The sequence below is a fragment of the Aedes aegypti genome, chromosome 3, assembly GCF_002204515.2.
Source record: "Aedes aegypti strain LVP_AGWG chromosome 3, AaegL5.0 Primary Assembly, whole genome shotgun sequence".
Taxonomy (NCBI): Eukaryota; Metazoa; Arthropoda; class Insecta; order Diptera; family Culicidae; genus Aedes; species Aedes aegypti.
Window position 1 is genome coordinate 120174287 of NC_035109.1, and position 22616 is coordinate 120196902.

At 38.3% G+C, this 22616-nt stretch overlaps 1 protein-coding gene across 1 annotated transcript; it reads left to right on the forward strand.

Moving 5' to 3' along the window:
* Positions 1-7225: 7225 nt before the first annotated feature.
* On the forward strand, positions 7226-17122 carry LOC5566845 (CCA tRNA nucleotidyltransferase 1, mitochondrial). The gene is made up of 6 exons (XM_021851353.1): positions 7226-7367; positions 7424-7632; positions 15658-15941; positions 16096-16416; positions 16483-16705; positions 16761-17122. Exons 1-6 carry the CDS (start codon positions 7305-7307, stop codon positions 17068-17070), a joined length of 1410 nt encoding a protein of 469 aa, XP_021707045.1. The 5' UTR covers positions 7226-7304; the 3' UTR covers positions 17071-17122.
* The last annotated feature ends 5494 nt before the right edge of the window (positions 17123-22616 follow it).

Sequence of the window (22616 nt, forward strand, 5' to 3'; positions counted from 1 at the left end):
CGTGTTGTACGGTGGGTGTCACGGATTGAAAAACAATTCTTTGTAGTCGAGGCCTGGGAGGGAGAAACCAATACGAAATTTATGTACGTCAAGGTGAGCCGAGATTCTGCTGTCACGAACTGTCACTGTGAGCCCAGATCTAAAACAATGGACAAACATGATAAAAGCGCGTAATTGATTAAAACTAATTTTTGCATTTTATCAAATGTGACAAAAAATCGATTGAAAAGCTATTCATGCTTATTCAAAAGTAATGTCACAATAGCACCTTTTATCCTGATTGAATATAAAGTGTTCAAATACGCATTATTTTACTTTTTCCAATAAAAACGAAAATTAAATGCTCAGAAAACTTTGGCCCTTTTTCCATGTTTGTCCAGAACGATCGAAGGAACACAACAAAAGAAAACTAGCGATTTTCATCAAGTCTGCCTTGATTGTCGTTGGCAAGCTGGAGTTTTCTTGCAATTCAAAATAACTTTGTGTCATATTTCGTATGTAATATCGGTGCCTCCCTCCCAGGTCGAGGTTACTATGGACATAGTCACATTTACTACACTGCTCAGTGATTTTTACCAGATTATATTGCGATTTTTTTACCTACTTAGACTTTGTTGACATGAATTTCGTTGCTCTCATATTTCGATCTCGATTTCGCTCTCATACCACCCACCTTTTTTCCCAACGCTTCTTGATCCGATTTGACAGTTCTCTGTGCAGCTCGAAATACGTTTTGTTTATTTTTCACATCGTGGGTCAGATCCAAAATCTGAATCAGCATCGATAATTTCAACAAATTGAGCCGTTCTGGATTTAATACAACAGAAAACGTAAGTAGTTCATTAAGTTTGTGGTGCAATTTTAATAAAACATATGTTTTGGTAACGTTCTAGGAGCAACTACGCTGAAATAGCGTGCGGAAGAAATGGACAGCTCCACGGAGGCAAGTGTAGCAGACGATTGCGATGGGGAGATTCTGTTTGAAAACATTGAAATGCTGGACGATATGGAGGCGGAACTCTCGGCGGATCTAAGTAACTTTCATGATGAAGAGCTAGAGGAAAATCCGATTGAAGAACCCACGGTAAACGAAAGTTTTTACGGATGTCGCCTGTTAGCATTTGTTCGCGAGTTTAAGGGTCAATCTTCTGGTGCTCATGTTGCCTACTGGGACATACAGGCAAAATCGGTCAATGACTTCAAAAATAAGCTTTGGGATTTAGCTAGATCTCACTTGCTACGGGAAGTCATCTTTGTCCAGCAAGCTGATGGGACCACTGTTCCTGTGTGGTCTGATAAAGATCAACCGGAGGAAAGCGATTTTGGAAAATTTGCCATTTTCTATGAGAAGCAGAACAGAAAGTATACCCAGTTGGATAAATTGACTGCTAACGTGCTACATCATTGGAAAGGTAAAGAAATCCACATTTTGCTTCATGTGTACTCCCTATCTGTGAGCTCGAGGAAAACAGTCTTCCCATGAACCGAACCGAAAGGGCAACTTTGGTTTGAACATTGCAACTTGTGTTGAACCACAAACGCGCTTCGTCTCTGTACCATTGTATCAAACCGAACCCGGTACATGTGTACTTCGGTTCAAACTATGGTTCAAACTTGGGTTCAAAGAATGGCACAAAGCAGACAGACAGAGAACGGTTGAAATGCACGCGGATAAATTTCTACGATCATATATGGAACTTCTTGGTTCAAATCGCAAGACCCTTGAGGCTTGAATAAATGTTTTATTCAAGCAGATCAATTGAGATCAATACTTTGAGTAACATTCAGTAATAACTTTATGAAAAAACCAAGGATTTTACAATATCAAATAACAAGACACGATAAGTAGAAATTGATAATCGTGGATATCAAAAATTTTCTGTCTCTCCGTTTGTGTCATCGTTTTGAAGCTCGAATGCAACCGAAGATTTGCACAAAAATTTGAACCGCGGTTGCAATCGAGGTACAAATGGACCGGTTTTCGAACCGGCGTTTGCGCCGATGTTCACTTTACACATGTTTGGATTTAGGTTCAGATTCGAGCGTTTCGGTTTGTACACGAAAATAGAGTACAAGGAGAGTACCGAAACCGTCTGAACCAACGTGTTCGGTGTTCGTTTGGGTAGACTGGAGGAAAATATTTTCAACGGTCAAAGAGCATTTGATTGATCCATCAAATCGTGATAAATCTGGCGCGGCTACAACTCAGGTAGTGGATGAGCTTTCTCGAGAGCTACGAGTTTCTCATGGTGATCGGTGGGATGCTCATGAAATCGTGTGGTCAATGTGGGCCTCAGCAATATTGTCATCACCTGCTCATATGCGCGATGCTATGAAAAACTCTGCTCCTCCAGAACATTTGCAACATCTTTTTAAAGCAAAAGAGAGTGCGAGGATTCAACACATTAAGCGAGGATTGATCATTGCTCATAATGTGAATGGTACATTTCGTGAGGAAATTGCAGCTACCAAAGAGGCATTTCTAGCTGTGCAGGTTATTGAAGAAGAACTGCGATTGAAAATGTCACATTTGAAGATGCGGATCGAAGCATTGGAACAACGGGAAAGATTGGGAGAATCGTTTTTGAACGCAATGGACACATCAGTGGCAGTGTCCAACAGTGAATTCACTGAGAGTATTGCCACAAAGGTAACCAATATGGCAGATGTAGACCACGACTGAAATGTATTGTAAACTAAGTGCGCTGTATGTTTAAAATGATATAACGGTGATTTTCTGTTAAATAAAACATGGAAGCATTTATTCGAACGTTACCGGATTTATTTCAAATAAGGAAAGGGCAAATATTTATCACATTTCACAACCTTAAGCCTCACATTTTTCATCATTAATATCATAATCAGTACTATCGAAGTTTTCAATTTTTTCAGCAACAGAAGGGTCAAACTTTCCACTTCTTAGATAACCACATTTCTTAAATAAATTTGACATATCGTAGTCCCTGAAACTGCTCATAACTTCAGCGATAACTACTTTAATATCTTGTTTTCCTCCTTCCTGATACACAGCTTGTGTACGTCGTTTACACAACCCAAACACTATTTCAATAGGGTTGAAAAACGGGCAATGCGCTGGTAAAAATATTGGATAAATACCAAGACATCTGAGGTAGTTAATTATTTGGTCACAGCAATGAATCTTCGCTCCGTCCATGATCCAGATTGAGTGAATTCCAGGATAGCGATATATATGATTTGTTTCTAGGGCCAAACGTTTACAACACTCGAAAAATAGCAATCGTGTGAACGTACCATCAGTGGAATACGTATCAATCATTCCATGTTGGCCAATAAAGCACAAAAGAGAAACACGAGCTTTCCTTACGAATTCACCCCGGAAAACTAGTCGCTTGCCACGAATACCATATCCTCTAGAACGAAGCATCGATCTGTTATCAAAGCTCACTTCGTCTAAAAATACCAAATTAGAGTAGTCCCACTAAATCGAAGAAATTTCGTAAAAAAATCTGATGATATCATTTTCTTTGATCTGAATCGCCCGTCTCTCTAGATATTTTAAAGTTAAGGGTCCATTCACAAATTCCACAACGCTGAAGGGGGTGGGTGGGTGTCCTAACGATGTTACGGCCCATACAAAAACTGAAAAAATATTCATACAAAAAGCGTTACAAGGGGGTTGGTGAGTGTCCGAAATGATCAATTTAAGCGTTATGAAATAAATGAATGAGCCCTAACCCTGCATGATTTAGAATTCTCCAAATAGATGGAACTGAAATTCGCATTTTGAACTCCTGTTGGAAGTGACCTTTCGCTTCATCAAGAAACAATGTAGGATTCTTCATATATAAATCAACCAACCATTGTCTCTTATCGGAAGTGAACTTTGAGCAATCTCGTTCATATCTCCTTCTTGAAAAATAGCCATCTTCCTCGTATCGTGAAATCCAGCTCGAAATAGTAGACTTGTGTTTCTTGTACAGAACAGAAAGTTTGTCTTTGCTTAGGCCCAAAAAGAAGTATCGGTACAGGACATGGTACACAGTATTTTCAGATGCTCGTTGGTGCTGAACCACTGCTACTATATCTGCCATTATTCCGACTAGAGAACTGTAAGGAAATTGAAATTTGTATTTATTACAAAATAAAAATATAAGAGAATATCTTTTAAGTTACCGTAACAATTGAAAATTTTGAAATACTTTCACTGCCCATAACTGCATAACAGTCACATTCGACATTTTTGACAAATTGGAGTTAATACCGGGGAGAGTCATCAAATGATAAATACTTTCGATCAACTTACTAAAATCTGTGAGTTTGTTTTAGAAAATTCGAAAAAAATACCAAGTTGTTTTGTCACACTGGCAAATGTAACCGCATAACAGTCACATTGAGATTATACATGAGCCTCATAATGTAGTAGCAACGAAATTTATACCAGAATAATTTTCTGTCTATTCACCCAATATGCGGTATGAGTCGTGCAAAATTTCAGCCTCAAATAAGCTCTATTGAATTCCTAATGATTTTTTGAAATTTTAGTTTCCTCCCATCTTCTTCTTCTTTTCTGGCGTTACGTCCTCACTGGGACAGAGCCTACTTCTCAGCTTAGTGTTCTTATGAGCACTTCCACAGTTATTAACTGAGAGCTTACTATGCCAATGACCATTTTTGCATGCGTATATCGTGTGGCAGGTACGAAGATACTCTATGCCCTGGGAAGTCGAGAAAATTTCCAACCCGGAAAGATCCTCGACCGGTGGGATTCGAACCCACGACCCTCAGCTTGGTCTTGCTGAATAGCTGCGCGTTTACCGCTACGGCTATTTGGGCCCCTCAGTTTCCTCCCATACTGCAGTAAAATACAATCTTGGCACCCCATTTACTCAATGCCTACTTTTGTCGAATGTTACAAATATGCAGTTATGGGCAGTTCAAAGTAGTGTGCTTTCTATAAGTCAGCTTGTTTGTTTTGGCTCCTTTAACATTTAGCTCAACATATCAAGAAACATACACAATCAAGGTGACTGAGTTTGTCAAGTGATAAGTTATTTTGACATCGATGATTTCGTCGTGAAAGTCTAAATATTCATGAAAAATACAAATACAGTCATCTCTCCCTTACTCGATATTCTGTATCTCGATATTTCCCCTAACTCGATGGAATGCGCGGTCCCTTCAATCTAGTATGCTTTGATACCTCTGCAAGTCGATACCTCTCTAACTCGATGTTCCCTAACTCGATGCTATCTGTTTCAGTTTCCCAAGTAAGTTTACCTCTCTAATTCGATATTTTCATGAAAAGTTCCAAATGTCCTCGAAAAGTTAATAAATTTCATGAATTTGATTCTTAGGATTAAATTTATAGTAAAATTAAAGTTTACTGCCAATTTCTGGGTGTTGAAATTTTTAATTTTTGCTGATCTGTAAAAAAGTGTCACAAAGGTAAATGTGGTAAAATTGTTTTGTTTTTCACGTGAAAATAACTATTTTGAATGTATTTTGTCAAAATAATAAAAAGTTTAAAATTTGAAAAATATGTGTTCTGTATCTCGATACCTCCCTAACTCGATGGTCCCTTCAATATCGAGTAAGGGAGAGTTAACTGTACTTGAATAATTAACTGCGCAGAAGTATGCACTCATCCGTACACTATTCCTTTAGCACAATTTTTCGGCCCATACTGTCGTGCCCACACTTCGCTCGCAGCATTTACATTCGGCTTGTCCCTTTTGTGTCCGAGTGGTGAGGCCGCATATTGATGTTCTCGGGGATGGAAATCTTCTCACAGCGCTTGATTTTTTGATGTGGGCTGGAGTTCAGGCTGCAATATGAGAGAATAGGGTCCTAAAGCCTTGTCCCAATTTTAGTGCCAAACGCTTAAGTTTAGGCCAAAAACACATGTTTACTCAATTTTCTAATGTTTTCCGTTGGTTTAAGCCCAAAAAACATTTTTTTAGATTTTGTCACATCCTTTGGCTTAAACTCAAATTTTGGGTGTATTTTGTTTTTCGTGTACCTTACGAAATGTCAGATAGGAACAACCCCAGTGGTCGATCTTAAACCCCTGTGGTGTTTTTGTCGACTAAGCGAACGTCAAACATGATCAAAAGTGTCAAGGTTCATTTATGGACCAAATTTTTAAATTAAAGTTTAAACATGATATAGCCATTATTTGAGCGGGAAAAATTGCTAAAGTAGTTACAGTAACATGCTTTTTCGTGTTATTAAATAAAAACAAGATTTCATTAAAAATTTTAGGACCCAATTGCAGGATAAATCATTAGGTAATTTATATTAGTGAAAAGTTTATCTTACCTTAGTATACGGTAGAGGGAAGGCGATTCTATTAACAAATGGCACTGGTATTCATCCGACTGGGATACGCATCGGAACAGAATCGAAGGAAAACTTTTTTGATTTTTCCGTTTAGATCTGATCCGAAACAAATTTTTGCTTGTTTTAATCCGATTTGTGACAGTAGCACAACGACCACGAAGGCATACACGCTAGAAAATTTTTCGATAGGGCCGGTGCTAATTTAACTTTTTTTAAGCACAAACCGTTCGACAAAAGGTAATTTCACATTGCCACTATTTGTCACGAGCTAGCATTCCCAAATAGTTTTACAACACATGAACAGCATAATGTATTGTCAGCATTTGGCATGCATTACTCAAATAGCTTTTAACCGTTCTCAATTTAGGGTACTATATTGTTCAACAAAAAAGTAACCGTTTGTGATAGACTAACATTAATGGGTAAAAGATGTTTAATGTTTGGATAACAAGGCGAATTGTATTTTACTATGTGGGTTTAAAAACAGATTTTTCAAAATTTAACCTCACATTTGTGTTAAAAGATTTTTAGCTCAGTGCAAAATTTTGATCCGTTTGCTCCGTTAATTTTGTTTTAAACGTTTGCCCCGCCGACGGTGTCATGTCAACCCTGCCTTTGTCGTTAATCCCGCTCTTCCAACCCTAATCCCGCCTAGTTCTGATTGTTTCTAGAGCAACATAACAAAAAAGCGTATACATTTTTGGTGAAAACATACGATTATATCACTGTGGGGCCTATCCTAATCTACCCACGTGCACGACTTTGCAAGTTGAGCGATGTTAGTTTCTTCAATTGTTTGCATTGGTGCACGCGTTGCTAGATCGAGTTGAACCCGCGGTGGAAGATACGTTTTCGCATAACTAAAATTCATTGGGCTATTTTGATAAGTTGCTCCATGTTGACTTTTCCTGCACCGAGCGAACTGTCAACCGGCATCGAACAAAACAAACATCGGTTTTCGAATTAATGCTGCGTGCGTGGGAATGTTTTTGACCAAAGTTTCCAATCGATTACTGATCGTTCGTAATTTACGCCGGCAATTTAAAGTAAGTGACCCTACCGAGTGTTGAACACGGATAACACCTGGACTGATTAATCGTAGAATTGCTTCAGCCAAAGAGGAAACGAACGGTGGTCGGAATTCATCGCCAAACGAAGGATGGAAGCAAGTGCAATCGCTCGACCGGATCCGGTAGTCATAAAGATCGATTCGCCGGAATTTCGGTCTATTTTCACAAAAGAACTCGAAGATTTGATTGGTTTGTTCAAGAAATATAACTACGAGATTCGCGTTGCTGGAGGAGCTGTAAGGTAAGGGATATTTCAATCACAGGGCTGGTAGCAGCTTTGATTGAAAACTAATTTTGATGTTGAGATATCGTATATGATAACTTAATATAGTAATATTCTGATCGTGTTAAATGCAATCATATCAAAATATAAAAAATACAAAATTTATTATATCATTTTGATAGTTTCTTAAGTTTTTTTTTCACTAAAATGGTCTTTGAAACCACTATTTATTTTCGATATTTCAAAGAAATTCGCTAAAGGTTTTTCCAGAAATCACTACAGAGTGACAACCATAGAAATGCAGAGATGATCTCGGTCTCTATGGACCTATGGATCAATGCACGAGTTCATTATTTGACGTTTGGCACCGCTCAAACGTCAAATTAATGAACACGTGCATCGGTCCATGGACCAGTGCATGAGTTCACTATACTCCACTGCATCAAACGTCACGCATCAATTTTGACAGGTACTGGTCCTGTTGTTTACAGTTTGGACTTAGTACTTTTTTCGAATCATTCTTAATTTCGTGAAAGTTTGCTGCGAGGAGAGGTCAAATCCACTACAGATACCCACGGATCGTATTATTCTATCTTCCTACCGTGGAAAATCGTCACCATCAGCATGCTGGTGATAGAAATGCGAAGATGAAAAAATGATGGAAAAAACGACTAAGTCCAAAACGTAAACAACAGGACCAGCAGCTGTCAAATAAGTGAGGTTAGGCTCGTCATATGCAGCGCTCTATGGACCAATGCACGAGTTCACTAATTTGACGTTTGAGCGGTGACGAATTCACTCGTTAGGGGCCGTTCATTAATTACGTAAGGGGTTATGGGGGGAGGAGGGGTCTGAGATTTCTTACGCGCCATACAATTTATTTTAGATTTTCATACAAAAAATCTTACCATGGAGGGAGGGGGGGGGGGGTTGAAAAACCCTGAAAATTGTCTTACGTAATTAATGGATCGCCCCTTACCATGGTCACGTAAATAACACGGCACCGCTCAAACGTCAAAGAACGAACTCATGCATTGGTCCATTTGACGTTTGAGCGGTGCCGTGTTATTTACGTGACCATGGCAACGAGTGAATTCGGCACTGCTCAAACGTCAAATTAGTGAACTCGTGCATGGACCGATGGACCGATGCACGAGTTCACTATCTGACTTTTGAGCGGTGCCGTGTTATTTACGTGACCATGGCAACAAGTGAATTTAACACCGCTCAAACGTCAAATTAGTGAACTCGTGCATTGGTCCATTGACAACGGATATCACACAAAGGTGATAGTAGAGAACAGAATTGACATTAATGTATGTTTCAAATTTATTTTTCCATGCCTAGGCGCAATCGGGATGGGTTTCTTATTGGTATACTATTCTAATAAAACCAAATTTGTTTTGGTGTCCATATTCCATGTTAATTACGCCAATGGCATAGAAATACATTTTAAACATACATTAATGTCACAATAAATACTAAAAAAATATGTTTGTGAGATTTCCAATTAGCTTAATAATATAATCTACGTACAAAATCGTTCCTTTCAGATCCCCTCCTGGCTACAGCACTGGTCCATCACCCGAAAGGCTTTGGGGTTTTTCATATTTCGACATGTAGAATCTAACAAAAATAGACCGGTTGAAAACCCCGTGTAACACCATCGTGACCTTCCCTTGTCAGAATACGTTTTACTGCTTCCCAGTGTCGTTGTCCTGGATTACTGCAAAATTGGCTTACCATATTGACCGCATACGCAATATCCGGCCTAGTTACTTGAGCCGCGTACAAAAGGGAACCAACTGCCTCCTTGAACGGAACGTCTTTCATCGCTTCTGCTTCTTAGGGATTACTGGGCTCATGGTTTTATCAAGCTTCAAACTTGAGTCCGCAGGGGTCGTCACGGGATTACAGTTTATCATGTTGAAACATTTCTAAATGTCTTCAATATAATTTTGCTGGTCGACTAGGTATGTACGTAAATCTTGCCTTTTTTTCGATCTCTTGGAAGGTGGGACTTAGAATAGTCCCAAACAAAATTTTGCTTCGCCTATATCCTTCATTTTGAATCGACTGTTGAGGAAAGATTTCAGCTTTTTCTTCATCTCAGCATCATTTGTAAATATCAAAAAATCATCTACATATACAGTTACAAACGTCATTCGTCCTCCTTAGATGATGAAATACAGGCACGAATCTTGTTTCGAACGTGTAAGGCCGAATTCTTGTAACGCTCCGTCTAACTGGGTATTCCAAACTCTGCTCGATTGTTTGAGCCCATACAACGCACGTTTAAGCTTACACACCTTCCTTGGATCACAAGTGAAACCTTCAGGTTGCTCCATGTAAATATCTCCATCTTTCAGTTTTCCTTGTAAAAAGGATGAATCTGCGTCCATTTGCTCGATGTCCAAGTTGAACTGCACTGTCAAAGCCAGAAGGTAACGTACCGTGGAATACCGTACAACCGGAGAATAGAATTCGGTGTAGTCAACTCCGGGCTGTTGTGAACATCCCTTTACTACGAGCCGCGCCTTGTGCCTATCAACTTTGCCATCAGCTCCACGTTTGGTTTTGAAAATCCATTTTGATCGAATCGCCTTCCTGCCAGGTGGTAAATCGGTCTATTCCCAAGTTTCATTCTCCTTCAGAGCTTTAATTTCTTCCTTCATTGCTTCCTCCCAGAACATGTGGTCATCTCGCCCTAACGCCACTGTTGTTGGGTCATCATAATTAGTCGCCATATCCAACTATTGGTAAAAATCTGGGGCAGCATTTTGACTATAACAAACAAAATCTGTATACTTGCCTGGAAATGCGCCTCAACCCTTGCTGCTGTTCAGCTGGTCTTGTAAATTGCGGTGGGAGCGCAAGATCAGGCGGTTCATCTTGATGACTAACGAAGTCGGTACAGCTTGCCTGATCGTCGTGTTGAACCTCGGATGTAATTCCGTTGGCTTCAACTTCAATCTTCTCTTCTTGCTCAATCCAAGTGTAAAGTTCATTGAACTAAACTGGTTGCTGCTCACACGCCAACAAAAAAAAAAATGTTGCAAACTGCTCTTCGCTCACTATTACCACATCTCGACTAATGATAACATCTTTCAGCTCCAGGTCATACATTCTGTACCCTTTTGAATTCTCAGCATATCCGATGAAGATTCCTTCTGCTGATTTGGAGTCGAATTTCCTCCGCTTCTGTTTTGGAACATGATACATTGCCTTTGATCCGAATACTTTGAGGTGTTAAAGATTCGGCTTCCTTTGGGATCACGCCTCTTCTGGCGTAATTGCTTCCAGCGATCTAGTTGGACATCGGTTGACTAAGTGTCAATTTCTTCACCACCGCTCAGGCCCTAAACCTAGTTTAACTATATGGGTAAACGTGGTTTACGGCTTAAGGGGGCAGGATCCGTCATTGATTTCGGAATTTTCAAAAGCAGTTTTTTCGTTCAAAATTAAGAAAATTTACAAGAAAATGTGTTCACTGTATTCTATTCTCCAAACGAAACACAGTGAACACTTTTTCATCGAATAATTTTTAGTTTTGAACAGAAAAACTGCTTTTGAAGTTTCGATGATGACGATGATTACGATGACGGAGCGTTGAACGTTAAGGGGGCAGGATCCGTCATTGATTTCGGAATTTTCAAAAGCAGTTTTTTCGTTCAAAATTAAGAAAATTTACAAGAAAATGTGTTCACTGTATTCTATTCTCCAAACGAAACACAGTGAACACTTTTTCATCGAATAATTTTTTAGTTTTGAACAGAAAAACTGCTTTTGAAGTTTCGATGATGACGATGATTACGATGACGGAGCGTTGAACGTTAAGTGAAGGTGAAGAAATCGGCCCTAAATAAACAAACCGTAGAAAAAACCTCCGCCCAAAATTTCTTCGGTAGTCTAGCATCGGTTAACATCGATCTTGCTTTTTCAACGAGAGTCCGGTTCATTCGTTCCGCGGCCCCGTTTTGTTCGGGCATGTACGGACACGATGTCTGATGAACAACTCCATCACTGCACTCCAACTGCTTCTCATTCTCGAATTTACGAACTTTGTTCCGTTGTCAGTCCGTTGAATTCTCAGTTTCCGGCCAGATTGACACTCCGCCATCGATTTGAAATCCTCGTACTCTTCGAACACTTGTCATTCAACCGTCAGGAAGTATTTATGTGGTTTCTTTTGGTTCAAACAATACAGTCCATCTACTGTGGTTCTAGACGCGATGACATTACCTCCATTATCCAGGACTTCATACCTTTCCGCATTGAAAACCATCTGGCCTTTCTTGCAGATTTTATTTACAGATAAAAGATTGGTTGCCAAATCCGGAACTTGCAAAACATCTTGAATTTCTAGTGGCCCTTCTTCAAGCTCGAGTTCCACCTTAACCTTTGGCAACTGAAGCGATCGATTGATTGTTGGCTGGGCTAATCGAGTGCACCAGGTCTTCTTGCTTCGAAAAAAATTCCCATCTCCTCGTCATATGCGAACTTGCTGCAGAATCGAAGAACCAAGCATCTTTTTTACCGCTTTCCACGGTTAGCATTGTACGCCGTCTTCACAACGTCCGCCGATAGTTCGATTCCGGATGCCTAAAGTCCCATAATCATTGGGTTGTAATATTCGGGGAGTCCTTTCATCAGCAACGACGCCAGCCACTGGTCATTAACTTCAAATCCGATCTCGCTCAAGGTGTTCGTTGTAGTGACAAGTTCGTCCACATCATCCTCCACTCAAGCGCACTCTTCAAGCTTCACGGATGTTAATTTGTCCAGCAGGCCGAATCTTCGCATAAGACCGTCATCCTGAAATACATTTGGAAGCGCATCCCATGCCTCCTTTGAAGTTTTCGCTCGTTGTACTAAGCTGTAGTTGTTCTTCTCAATACCTAGGCATATTGTCGCCAACGCTCTTTCGTCCAATTCCGGATCGATCGCCTGGTTTTGTTCCGGTTTCACCGCTCGCCAAGAGCCTTTCGTATCAACGTCATCTTCATCGCAAACGCCCATGATGTGTAGTTTTGACGCCCTCTCAATCTTTCAATGGCCGGTAGGTTCACTGGGTTTCCAAAAGCACGCCCATTTGCACCAGAACGCCCACTGCCTCCTGCAGCTGCTCCGGGATTCACAGATGTCGTCCTTATACTTCCGCTTCCGTCAACTTGTCCACTTTGGTTGCGTTCGTTGTCTCTTGGGAGAACCATTTTCTTATGTAACTTCTCGTTAACTTCAGATCTTCAGATTTCTAATTGCCAGCACTCCTGGGCCCATAACCACTTGCAGTGGAAATACATTCGTGTAGAGTGTGCAGTGTCTGAACAAGTAATGAATTTATTTTTTATCTGTTTACAAGCTATTAAGGTGAAGATGAATCGAAGCCAAACCTTAAATTTTCAAGAGCACGAATCTGGAGCAGCAAATAACTGGAGAAATTAGTGAAAAAATTCGTAAAAAAGTAACTGGAGAATATCCTGGGATTGCCTCTAAGAAAATTTCCAGAGTATTTGCTGTGGAAATTTCTAAAAGCAGTGCTCAAGGAATTCCTGTAGCAAACTATAGAAAAATTACTTTAAGCATTTGTAATTTGTAATTGTAATTGTAATTGCTCAATCCACACCCTGGCAGACAATTATCCGCCCATCTAGACACGGGCTGGGTGAGGACCTACCAAGCCTCCCCCGTTAACATGTCCTATACCGTTTAGCACACCGGGATCTTCCACAAGCAGGCGCCGGAATTAAAGCGGTCCCACAAGCTTCAGATACATTAAATAGATATAGTCCCTCTGGCACTAAACCGAATGGCGCCCTCCGCTTCACCACTAGTACTGCTTCCCCACACGCCAAGCACAATATCGAAAGTAGCGCGTTGTATAGCAAATACAGTACACCACCTCCGACACTATGCCAAATGTACAGGAAAAACAGCACCAGTAAGAAAGCGGAAGGCGCACCATTCGGTTCAGTGCCAGAAGGACTATAAGTATAACGAAGAAGAAATGAAAAGATAGTAGAGTTGGTTCGGTTATTTGATTGCTGAAACGAAAAAAACAGAAAAAACAGAAACAAAGTGTTAACATTAAAACGGGGTTTTATAATTGATAAATGTATCGATAGTTTCTCATCTGTTACGTTTCCTTATCGTAGCGCTGTCGATTTTTTCCATCTCCAGGGTGTTCGTCTCCGCTCGAGCAATGAGGACCATGATGAAATGAGAATATAAAAATGTGAGCATTAGTGTTGATCTAGTAATAGATTAATTTAAACTGCTTTTCATGTGCTAAGTAACTTGTAAACTCCTACTCAATTATGTTTTGTTGGCCTACACGTTTTATTTAGACACAATTTTTATTTAGAAAACTATTTGGATCCGAGATTTTAGGTGCAGATTGAGCATGTTTGATAAAACAAGCATCCTGTTTTCAGTTAAAGAATGTTCAAGAAGTTGATGATTCTGTTATTTATACTGGCTACATACAAGAATTCACTATTGATGTAATATATGGATATTGAAAGTTCCAACGCGCGATTATAATACTTCAGTTTTCGTGCTGTTGTATTGGTGTAAGCAGAGTCTATGAATGAAGTGTGTATATAAACTCTGGGTGTAAGTAGTGGGAAACCAATCAGTTTGGTGATTCTAACGGTAACAAATAGCAAGACGAAAGGAAAGTTGATAATCTATCATCATTATGATTTCATTCCTAATTTCATGATCCGTTTTATAAATTCCGCGTATGATTCGGCAATTTTAACAATTTATACATGTGTATTCGAAGAAAATAGACTACGAGCATTTATTACCTTGCAACACATTCCTCAGTGATCAGATATTTATCATTTTCTACAGCCTAATTTAATAATACCTACATTGGGTTGTAACAAAAATTTGATCTTGGGATGTTGATTTGCCTCCTAATCATAGTTTCGACAATAGTCACATGCTTACTATCCCTTATGGCAGTGTTGTTGATTCTATTGTCTATCGCTCATCAGTTTCGCGCCACCCGGCAGGGACTTGGTCCTATGTACCCAATACTCTACTGTGTCTTAACTTCACGCAATACATTCTGTAGATGTGTGATACAGTTTGCGGAATATTATGATTTATCACTTCGTTCAGATGGAAAATTCTGTTATGGTACCATATTCATTTATCAGATAACTCCCACCTGGAACGATGTAATACATCGGAGACATGTAGATTCAGATGTATGTATACGATCTATGCCTAGTTCGGCTCTGATCGACAGGCAATCAGTGTATTCAGTTTTTCAACTAGCTTGAAGCGATGAACGTTTCAAGACAAGCTCTCCACTATATCTGCTAGCAATCACCGGTCGTCGATAGACATTTCGGTTCTTTTCTGCTAAAGATAGATCCGATTGTATGCCAAAGACTATGGCTCATGCTTTTCAATACAGCTGGAAAAACAAGAACTACACCCAGCACCAAATAGTACGTAACTATGAGGCGGACCGGAAGGTTTGATGAGCAATCCCCACCATAGAAAAATTACTTTAAGCATTTCTCGAAAAATCGCTAGGGTATTATTGGAAACTGGGAGTGAGCCAAAGAACGAACTACTTCGCTTAACGGTTGAAACGAAAAAGAAAGAGTGTATTCACGATGCAAAAAAATTCAAAAATGCATAACCTACTATAGTGGTTGCGTTAGGGGATTGCTTGACATGTCGCATTCTAACAAGTATTTTTGGGAGACTTGGTGGAGAATTCTCTAGATGTATTTCTAGAGGGATCCCTAAAGATTTCCCATCACTGGAGAAATCACTAGAAAAATTTCTGCAGCTTTTCCCTGTGGATTCTCATAATAAAATCCTGAAGAATTCACTGCAAGCAGAATAAGATAAACAGTGTCTTCCGAAACCATTTCAGCTAAAATAGGGACTTTAGAGATGTTCAATTTAAAATAGAGACTTTCAGACTAAGTCTCTTCAACAGACCTGCTACCAGTCTAGTTAGACGAGTTAGATGTACATTTATGTATAATTAACAAATTTTAACGATTCCGACAGAGACATCCTGATGGGAAAATGTCCAAAAGACATAGATATTGCAACCACAGCCACGCCAACGGAAATGAAGGAAATTTTCAACAAGGAAAACATTCGAATGGTCAACATGAATGGAGAAAAGCATGGAACCATCACACCGAGGATTAATGATAAGGAAAATTTTGAGATCACCACCCTCAGAATCGACGCCGTGACGGATGGGCGACATGCTGAGGTGATCCACACCACCGATTGGCTGTTGGATGCCAATCGACGTGATTTGACCATCAATTCGATGTTCTTGGGTAAGTGTTGTAGTAATAGGGTGTCCCAAAATAAAAACAATGTTTCGAAAAGAATGGATGTTATGTTTATTTAGAGTGTTTTATAGAACATTTGTTTCTGGTACACCCTAATTTTGTAACTTAAAAAGCTAAAATAAACTAACATATTCTGCAGGATTCGACGGCAAGGTATACGATTACTTTTACGGTTACGAGGACCTCCAGAAACGCCGCGTGGCGTTCGTTGGCGATCCGGATTTGCGAATAAAGGAAGATTACCTTCGTATTTTGAGATATTTCCGGTTTTACGGAAGGATTGCCGAAAACGACGATAATCACGACGAAGAAACCTTACGGATAATCGCCAAGAATGCTGCTGGGCTTGCCAAGATAAGTGGCGAGAGAATTTGGCAAGAATGGAAAAAGATCCTAACTGGAAATTTCGGTTGCGATTTGACAATCCGGATGATAAACTGCGGACTGGCTCCACACATGGGTTAGATCTCGCAAAGCACAAAGAAGCATTAATAGATAATAAAAATGCTTTAAATTTTGGTTTCAGGTCTGCCAGATCAGCCGAATACTGACGAATTTAAAGCAGTATTCAAAAGGGTGGCCGTACACAAAGATGAAATACAACCGATTACAGTTCTTTCGGCTTTACTTCTGGTTCCAGAGGATGCCATTACGCTTAATTTACGACTGAAATTTACAGTCTTCGAAAGAGAGCTATCCTATTTTCTCACACAAAATCGGGAAGAATTTAAGGAAGTTGATGAGCTACTGTAAGTTTTATATTAGTTTTATGATATCAATCTTCTAACTCATACTGTTTTTCAGACCATATCAGCAACTAACTCTTCATACACTCGGAAGTGCTAAGCTTAAGAAAGAGTATGTCCTGGAACTGCTACGATATCATGGAAAACGTGATCTGTACAATCAGCTTAAGGAGTGGCAAATTCCGGCCTTTCCAATCAAGGGCAATGCTCTGATCGAAAAAGGTGCACCGAAAGGCCAACAACTGGGTCGCGTCATGAGTGAGCTGAAAATGATTTGGGCTGCCAATGAGTTCAACATGAGCGAATCGGAACTGTTGGAACATTTGCCAAGTGTGTTGGAGAAGTTGGAGATTTCGAAGAAAGTGTAGGAAGCTGAGTTTATGTTACCTGAAATATGCTGGTTTATGTTATTACAAAATATTTTCCTAGTTTTTTTGAATATCACATCTTGGTGGGTCTACCCGGTTTGGCATAATGTCATTTCGCATAACAGTTGTCTGGTATAGTTTAAAAAAATGCTGCAGTAGTGGTTCGGGACCATGAGGTGCGTCATAAAATACTATGTTTCTTTACTTTTGAAATACATTAGCCGATGAATACTTTTTACCCCCTTCTTAGGGGCCGTCCATAAATGACGTAGCATTTTTTCACTGATTTTTTACAGCGTTTAGTCACAAATGATGATACCCCTTTTAGAAAATACGTAGCATATCATGCATCCCTAAATTTTGAATTTGTTTTCCTCAGCGATTGGGCTAAAACGAAACATTAAATTCCGGAAATTGCTACACTAATATAGAGATTAATTGGTATTAAACACTGAACCATCAGGATAATCTGACGAATGATACCGTAAGGACGCCATTCACCGCTCATGCTCCATTCACCGCTCATTGAATTATTTTGAAAAATCTGAACAAATTTTCGCAATAAAAGTTATTTGCATATATTAGTGTACCAAAATGGATTGTATCAGAATGAAATCCGTATGATTTTATATCATATTTTATTTATAAAAAATAAACTTAGGCTGTTTAAGGCGGTTAACATGAGTTTGACAATGATTTTATTATAGCAGATTGGAAAATTCTTCTTAGCTGCCACGGTTTAATATGTTGTCGTAATATAGTACAAAGATAACAACCAGCTAAAAAAAGTAAATTATGTCCAACTAGTACTGCATACAGGGCCTCATACTTAGGATGTGCGGTGAATGGCGCCCTTAACATGTATCATTGGCATACATGTCATTCGGTACCATTATACATTTTTCACATTTTATCTTTTTTCCTACAAAAATAAATGTTTTATCTTGCGTCTAGCGCAAAAACTTTCGAAAAATACCGAGCGAATGATTTTTAACCGAATTTAACATGTTAAAATGCTGTTAAATGAGCGGTGAATGGCGTCCTTACGGTAGTTTGATATACCGCAGCACTAAAAATGCTTTGGAAAACAGTTTAAACAAGCATATTTCCTGTTTAAGTTACATAATTTTAATTCCCAGTAATTTAATTGTGGTACTTTTGCTGTTGTTAAAACTTAAAACAAGTTTACAGCTGAAAATGTAGAAAAAAGCTAAAAATCTTGTTCGGATTGGGATAAAAAAAAATTATAATATATTGAACAATAGTTTTGTTACATAATAGGCATTTTTAAAATTGTTCGTAGTGTAGAAATAGTGAATATGATCAACAACATTCCATGATTTGGAATGGATCTTCGTCATTGTTCTCTAAAATCAAATCCATTCAGCAAACAGTGGCCAGATAGAGACAAAATAACAATTTCAATGTTTGGAATGTTTTAAAAATTATCGATTTTTATGCAACCACCTTTATTAATATTTCAGCTAAAATTCATCATTACTGAAATATTCTAACTCAACTAGTTATGAAATAATGAAATAGTCAAAATACTCTTTCGTTGAATTACCGAGTGATTTAGAAATCTGAACGATAGGACAATTTTGATAAAACTCGAATTTTATGTCCTCATTATTATCCAGGCTGTTCCATCAAGAGCATTGATGTATCAAAACAAACGATGATTTGACTGAGTGGAGATCTCCTGCAACATATAACGCACTGAATAAAATTTTTGTTTTACGTGTTTTACTTTAATAACGTTAATATTTGCCTAAATGAGCATATTGTATTCTTTTGAAGAATTAATGCTTCAACAGAAAATATGAATGAAACCTTATCGGTTGATTCTATGTCTTGTTAACAAATGGTAAATATTTTCCCATGTCTATAAAGCATTGATTTTTACTTAACTTATTAATCTTTTAATTTGTTTGTTTATAAATAAAATAGAATAGACACGAATACAATCTAACATTAACATAACTATTTAAAGCTTCATAAAATCTGTTTGATTGTATATATCAGGAAAATTTTAAATTTCTTGACAATTTTCAACCTTATTATATTGATGTTTTGAAGTTGAATTTCGTAACCCAAGTTTAATAAGTCAGATAAAGAAGTTTGATAGAAAAAAACTGCTTGTCAGTATATTCAGTGCAACTCTTTTTACCAAAATTATTCAAAGTGCTACGTCCACTAGTTGGGACCCCTCCCTCCCCCTCGTCAAACATCGTCACAAATCCGTGAAGACCCCTCTCTCCCCTAAAATGCTACGTCATTTATGGACGACCCCTTACAACCATAAGAAGGGTATAAAGATCGCTTGAAAAATTGACTTTTGATCCGAGGCCCGGAGAACCAAATCTCATATACCAATCGATAGAGCTCGACGAACTGAGCACATGTTCGTGTGTGTGTGTGTGTATGAGCGCGTGTGCTACAATAATGTCACTCAATTATCTCAGCTGTTTGTCAATCGATTTAAACACTTTTAGATCCGAATGAAAGCTACAACATTCCCATATAACGCTATTAAATTTCATTGCGATCGGACTTTTCGTTACAGAGTTATGATTTAAACAGTATCGCGAAGTACTAGAAAAAGTATATGTGCTTATTCTGCGCGGCGTGTGAGGTGAGACGAATGAGGTGACAATTGTCGACTCGCTCCCATTTGATTAACATTAGTCGTCTCACGTCACTCGCGGTGAGAGCGACTCGTCTCGACTCACATGCCGCGCAGAATAAGCACAATATTCTAATACCTTAGTTCTTTTATCGGCCAATGAAAGCTCTGATATTCATTCATAACTCTTCAAATTTTCAAATCGGATCGCAAATTTAGTTACAGAGATATCGATGGAAGAATTTTTTTTAAATACTGAAAAAAAATAATAGTTTTTTTTAATATTCAACTTTTTACATTTTGATCAATTTCTCAGCTATTTTTAATCCGATTTGAGCTCTTCATCTTTTGAGTTTTTCATCGATTGAAAGCTCTGACATCATTCACAACCATATTGCAATCGAATTATAATTTATAGAGATAAAAATCGATTTTTTCAAAAATCTAAAATTTCCCTTTTTTAATTTAAACCTGCACTTAAATCTTTAAAAAATCGCTGGCAAAATCATTTTAGGACATACATTTTTCATTTTTTAGTATTATTTTACAGGATGGTAACATGGGTTTATAGACCCTCTTAAACTATGATAAAAAAGCGTATGAAAAGTAATAAAGTTTGAAATCCGCCTTTTGACGTGCAGTTTCCGGGACTTTCTCGCAAACCATTTAAGTATTAGGGAGATAGAACATAGTCACAACTACTAAAGTTTAGTTATTCTGATACAAGGTTCCAAATTAATGATGAATAATAATTATCTCAAACCAGTATGGAAATGTAAGAAGGGTTCAGTCTCACCATCGGTGGATTAAGTCAGGTTTTTTTATTTGTTAAACATGCGCTAATATATCCTCGACATCATCAGCGGCGATGAATGATGGAATTCCATAATCAAAAGAGCTTCATCACATATTGTTTTCTTGACAAATAACTGACAATATAATGTACGATCACTATCAATTTATCTGCTATTTTTCAATATGAGAGGATTTCAAATTTATGAGATGAAGTTATGTATTCTCATTTTTAACAGAATTTACCTTTCAAAAATCGCATTGACAGAGAATCGACATCCTGGAAAGTCCAGAAATGTTAAGGAATTTCATTTCTGACCTGGAAAGTCAGGGAAAAACATGGGCAATATTCTAAACGAGTGTATATAAGCCAGATAAGAATGGTTGATTTTATTTTATCTTGTCTGTAATTTATCCATTTTTTGTTGTTTGCAATTTATCATTTTTTTTAGAAATTATAATTCGCAAGAGTTACCAATAACAACGTTTTAACTTGGAGAAATGCCGGTTAAAGTTCACTTGAATCTTGCGACGGGGAATATTTATTTCAATTATGTTGTATTTTTCGAAGACGTGAATACCATGATAAATGGAAAACTGATAATTTTGACGAAATTCCTTGGTGGAGTAGTAACATTATACTCCTTGAAGATTTGTTTTCTTCAAATCGTTGTGTTGTGAGGCCTTCCTTAGCCGAGTGGTTAGAGTCCGTGGCTACAAATCAAAGCCATGCTGAAGGTGTCTGGGTTCGATTCCCGGTCGGTCCAAGATCTTTTCATTATGGAATTTTCCTTGACATCCCTGGGCATAGAGTATCATCGTACCAGCCACCTTCAGCATGACTTTGCTTTATAGCCGCGGACTCTAACTACTCGGCTAAGGAAGGCCCTTAAAAACTTTGTATAATCCAATTGATATCATATTCTATTTGGGGCCTTCCTTAGCCGAGTGGTTAGAGTCCGCGGCTACAAAGCAAAGTCATGCTGAAGGTGTCTGGGTTCGAATCCCGGTCGGTCCAGGATCTTTTCGTAATGGAAATTTCCTTGACTTCCCTGGGCATAGAGTATCATCGTACCTGCCACACGAGATACGAATGCGAAAATGGCATCTTTGGCAAAGAAAGCTCTCAGTTAACAACTGTGGAAGTGCTCATAAGAACACTACGCTGAGAAGCAGGCTCTGTCCTAGTGAGGACGTAATACCAAGAAGAAGAAGATCATATTCTATTAACTACTTGATATGGAGTTTTCTACATTTTTCCAAAACAATTAATTTAAAGTTTTTTGAATGATTTCAAGGTTTTTATACTAAAGAACGGTAACGAGAACCATGCTTAATAGATGGGAACCACATCACATGCAAACATGGCTTGACCGATAAATCATAAAAAAAATAATTTGATTTTTTAGGCTCATGCGATAAAACATATCTAATTGAAAGGAGCTGGACTGAAAATGGTCGTGCGGTGAGTGTTACCAAGCATTAAGCCGCATCGAGTCAAAGAGTATGGGTTCGATTCCCGCTTCAGTCCGGACAACTTTTCGCCAGGAAGGTTTTTCGACTGTGCCACGTTGCATGCTAGTCTAGTGTGGTGCTGTGAACAAGTGTGAACAAATCGTTCACTGAAAGCATTAACGTATCGGTGTCTTAAAAAAAAAATAAACAAAAAAACTGCAATATCAAATGTTTTAGTATCCGATAAATTTCATTATATTTATTAAGTTTTTAAATTGTTTTGTAACAAGAACTGATTTCTGTTTTATTTCATCAGTTACACCTTATTTTGCCATTATAAATTTTGTTGGTAAAAAATGTATGAAAATTCTGTTGGTATCGACTCAATATTTGCACGGTGAATGGAGCGCGTAAGGTTACTGATGGCTTGATGGTACTAAGTACTAGTCTTGTTTTAGAAACATACAATAAAAATCTCTAGATATAATGCAGAAATAATTAGATTTTTTCGAAAAGCTATCACAGTTACCCCGTTTTACTATACTTTAAAGATTTTCTGCTAAATGAAACTTTGTGCATTCGTAAGATCGCAGCAAAGACAGTGTGTATTTATCTGTACTTAACATTCATACAAATCGTAAGTAGATAACTATTACTTCTGCCACAAAAGTAA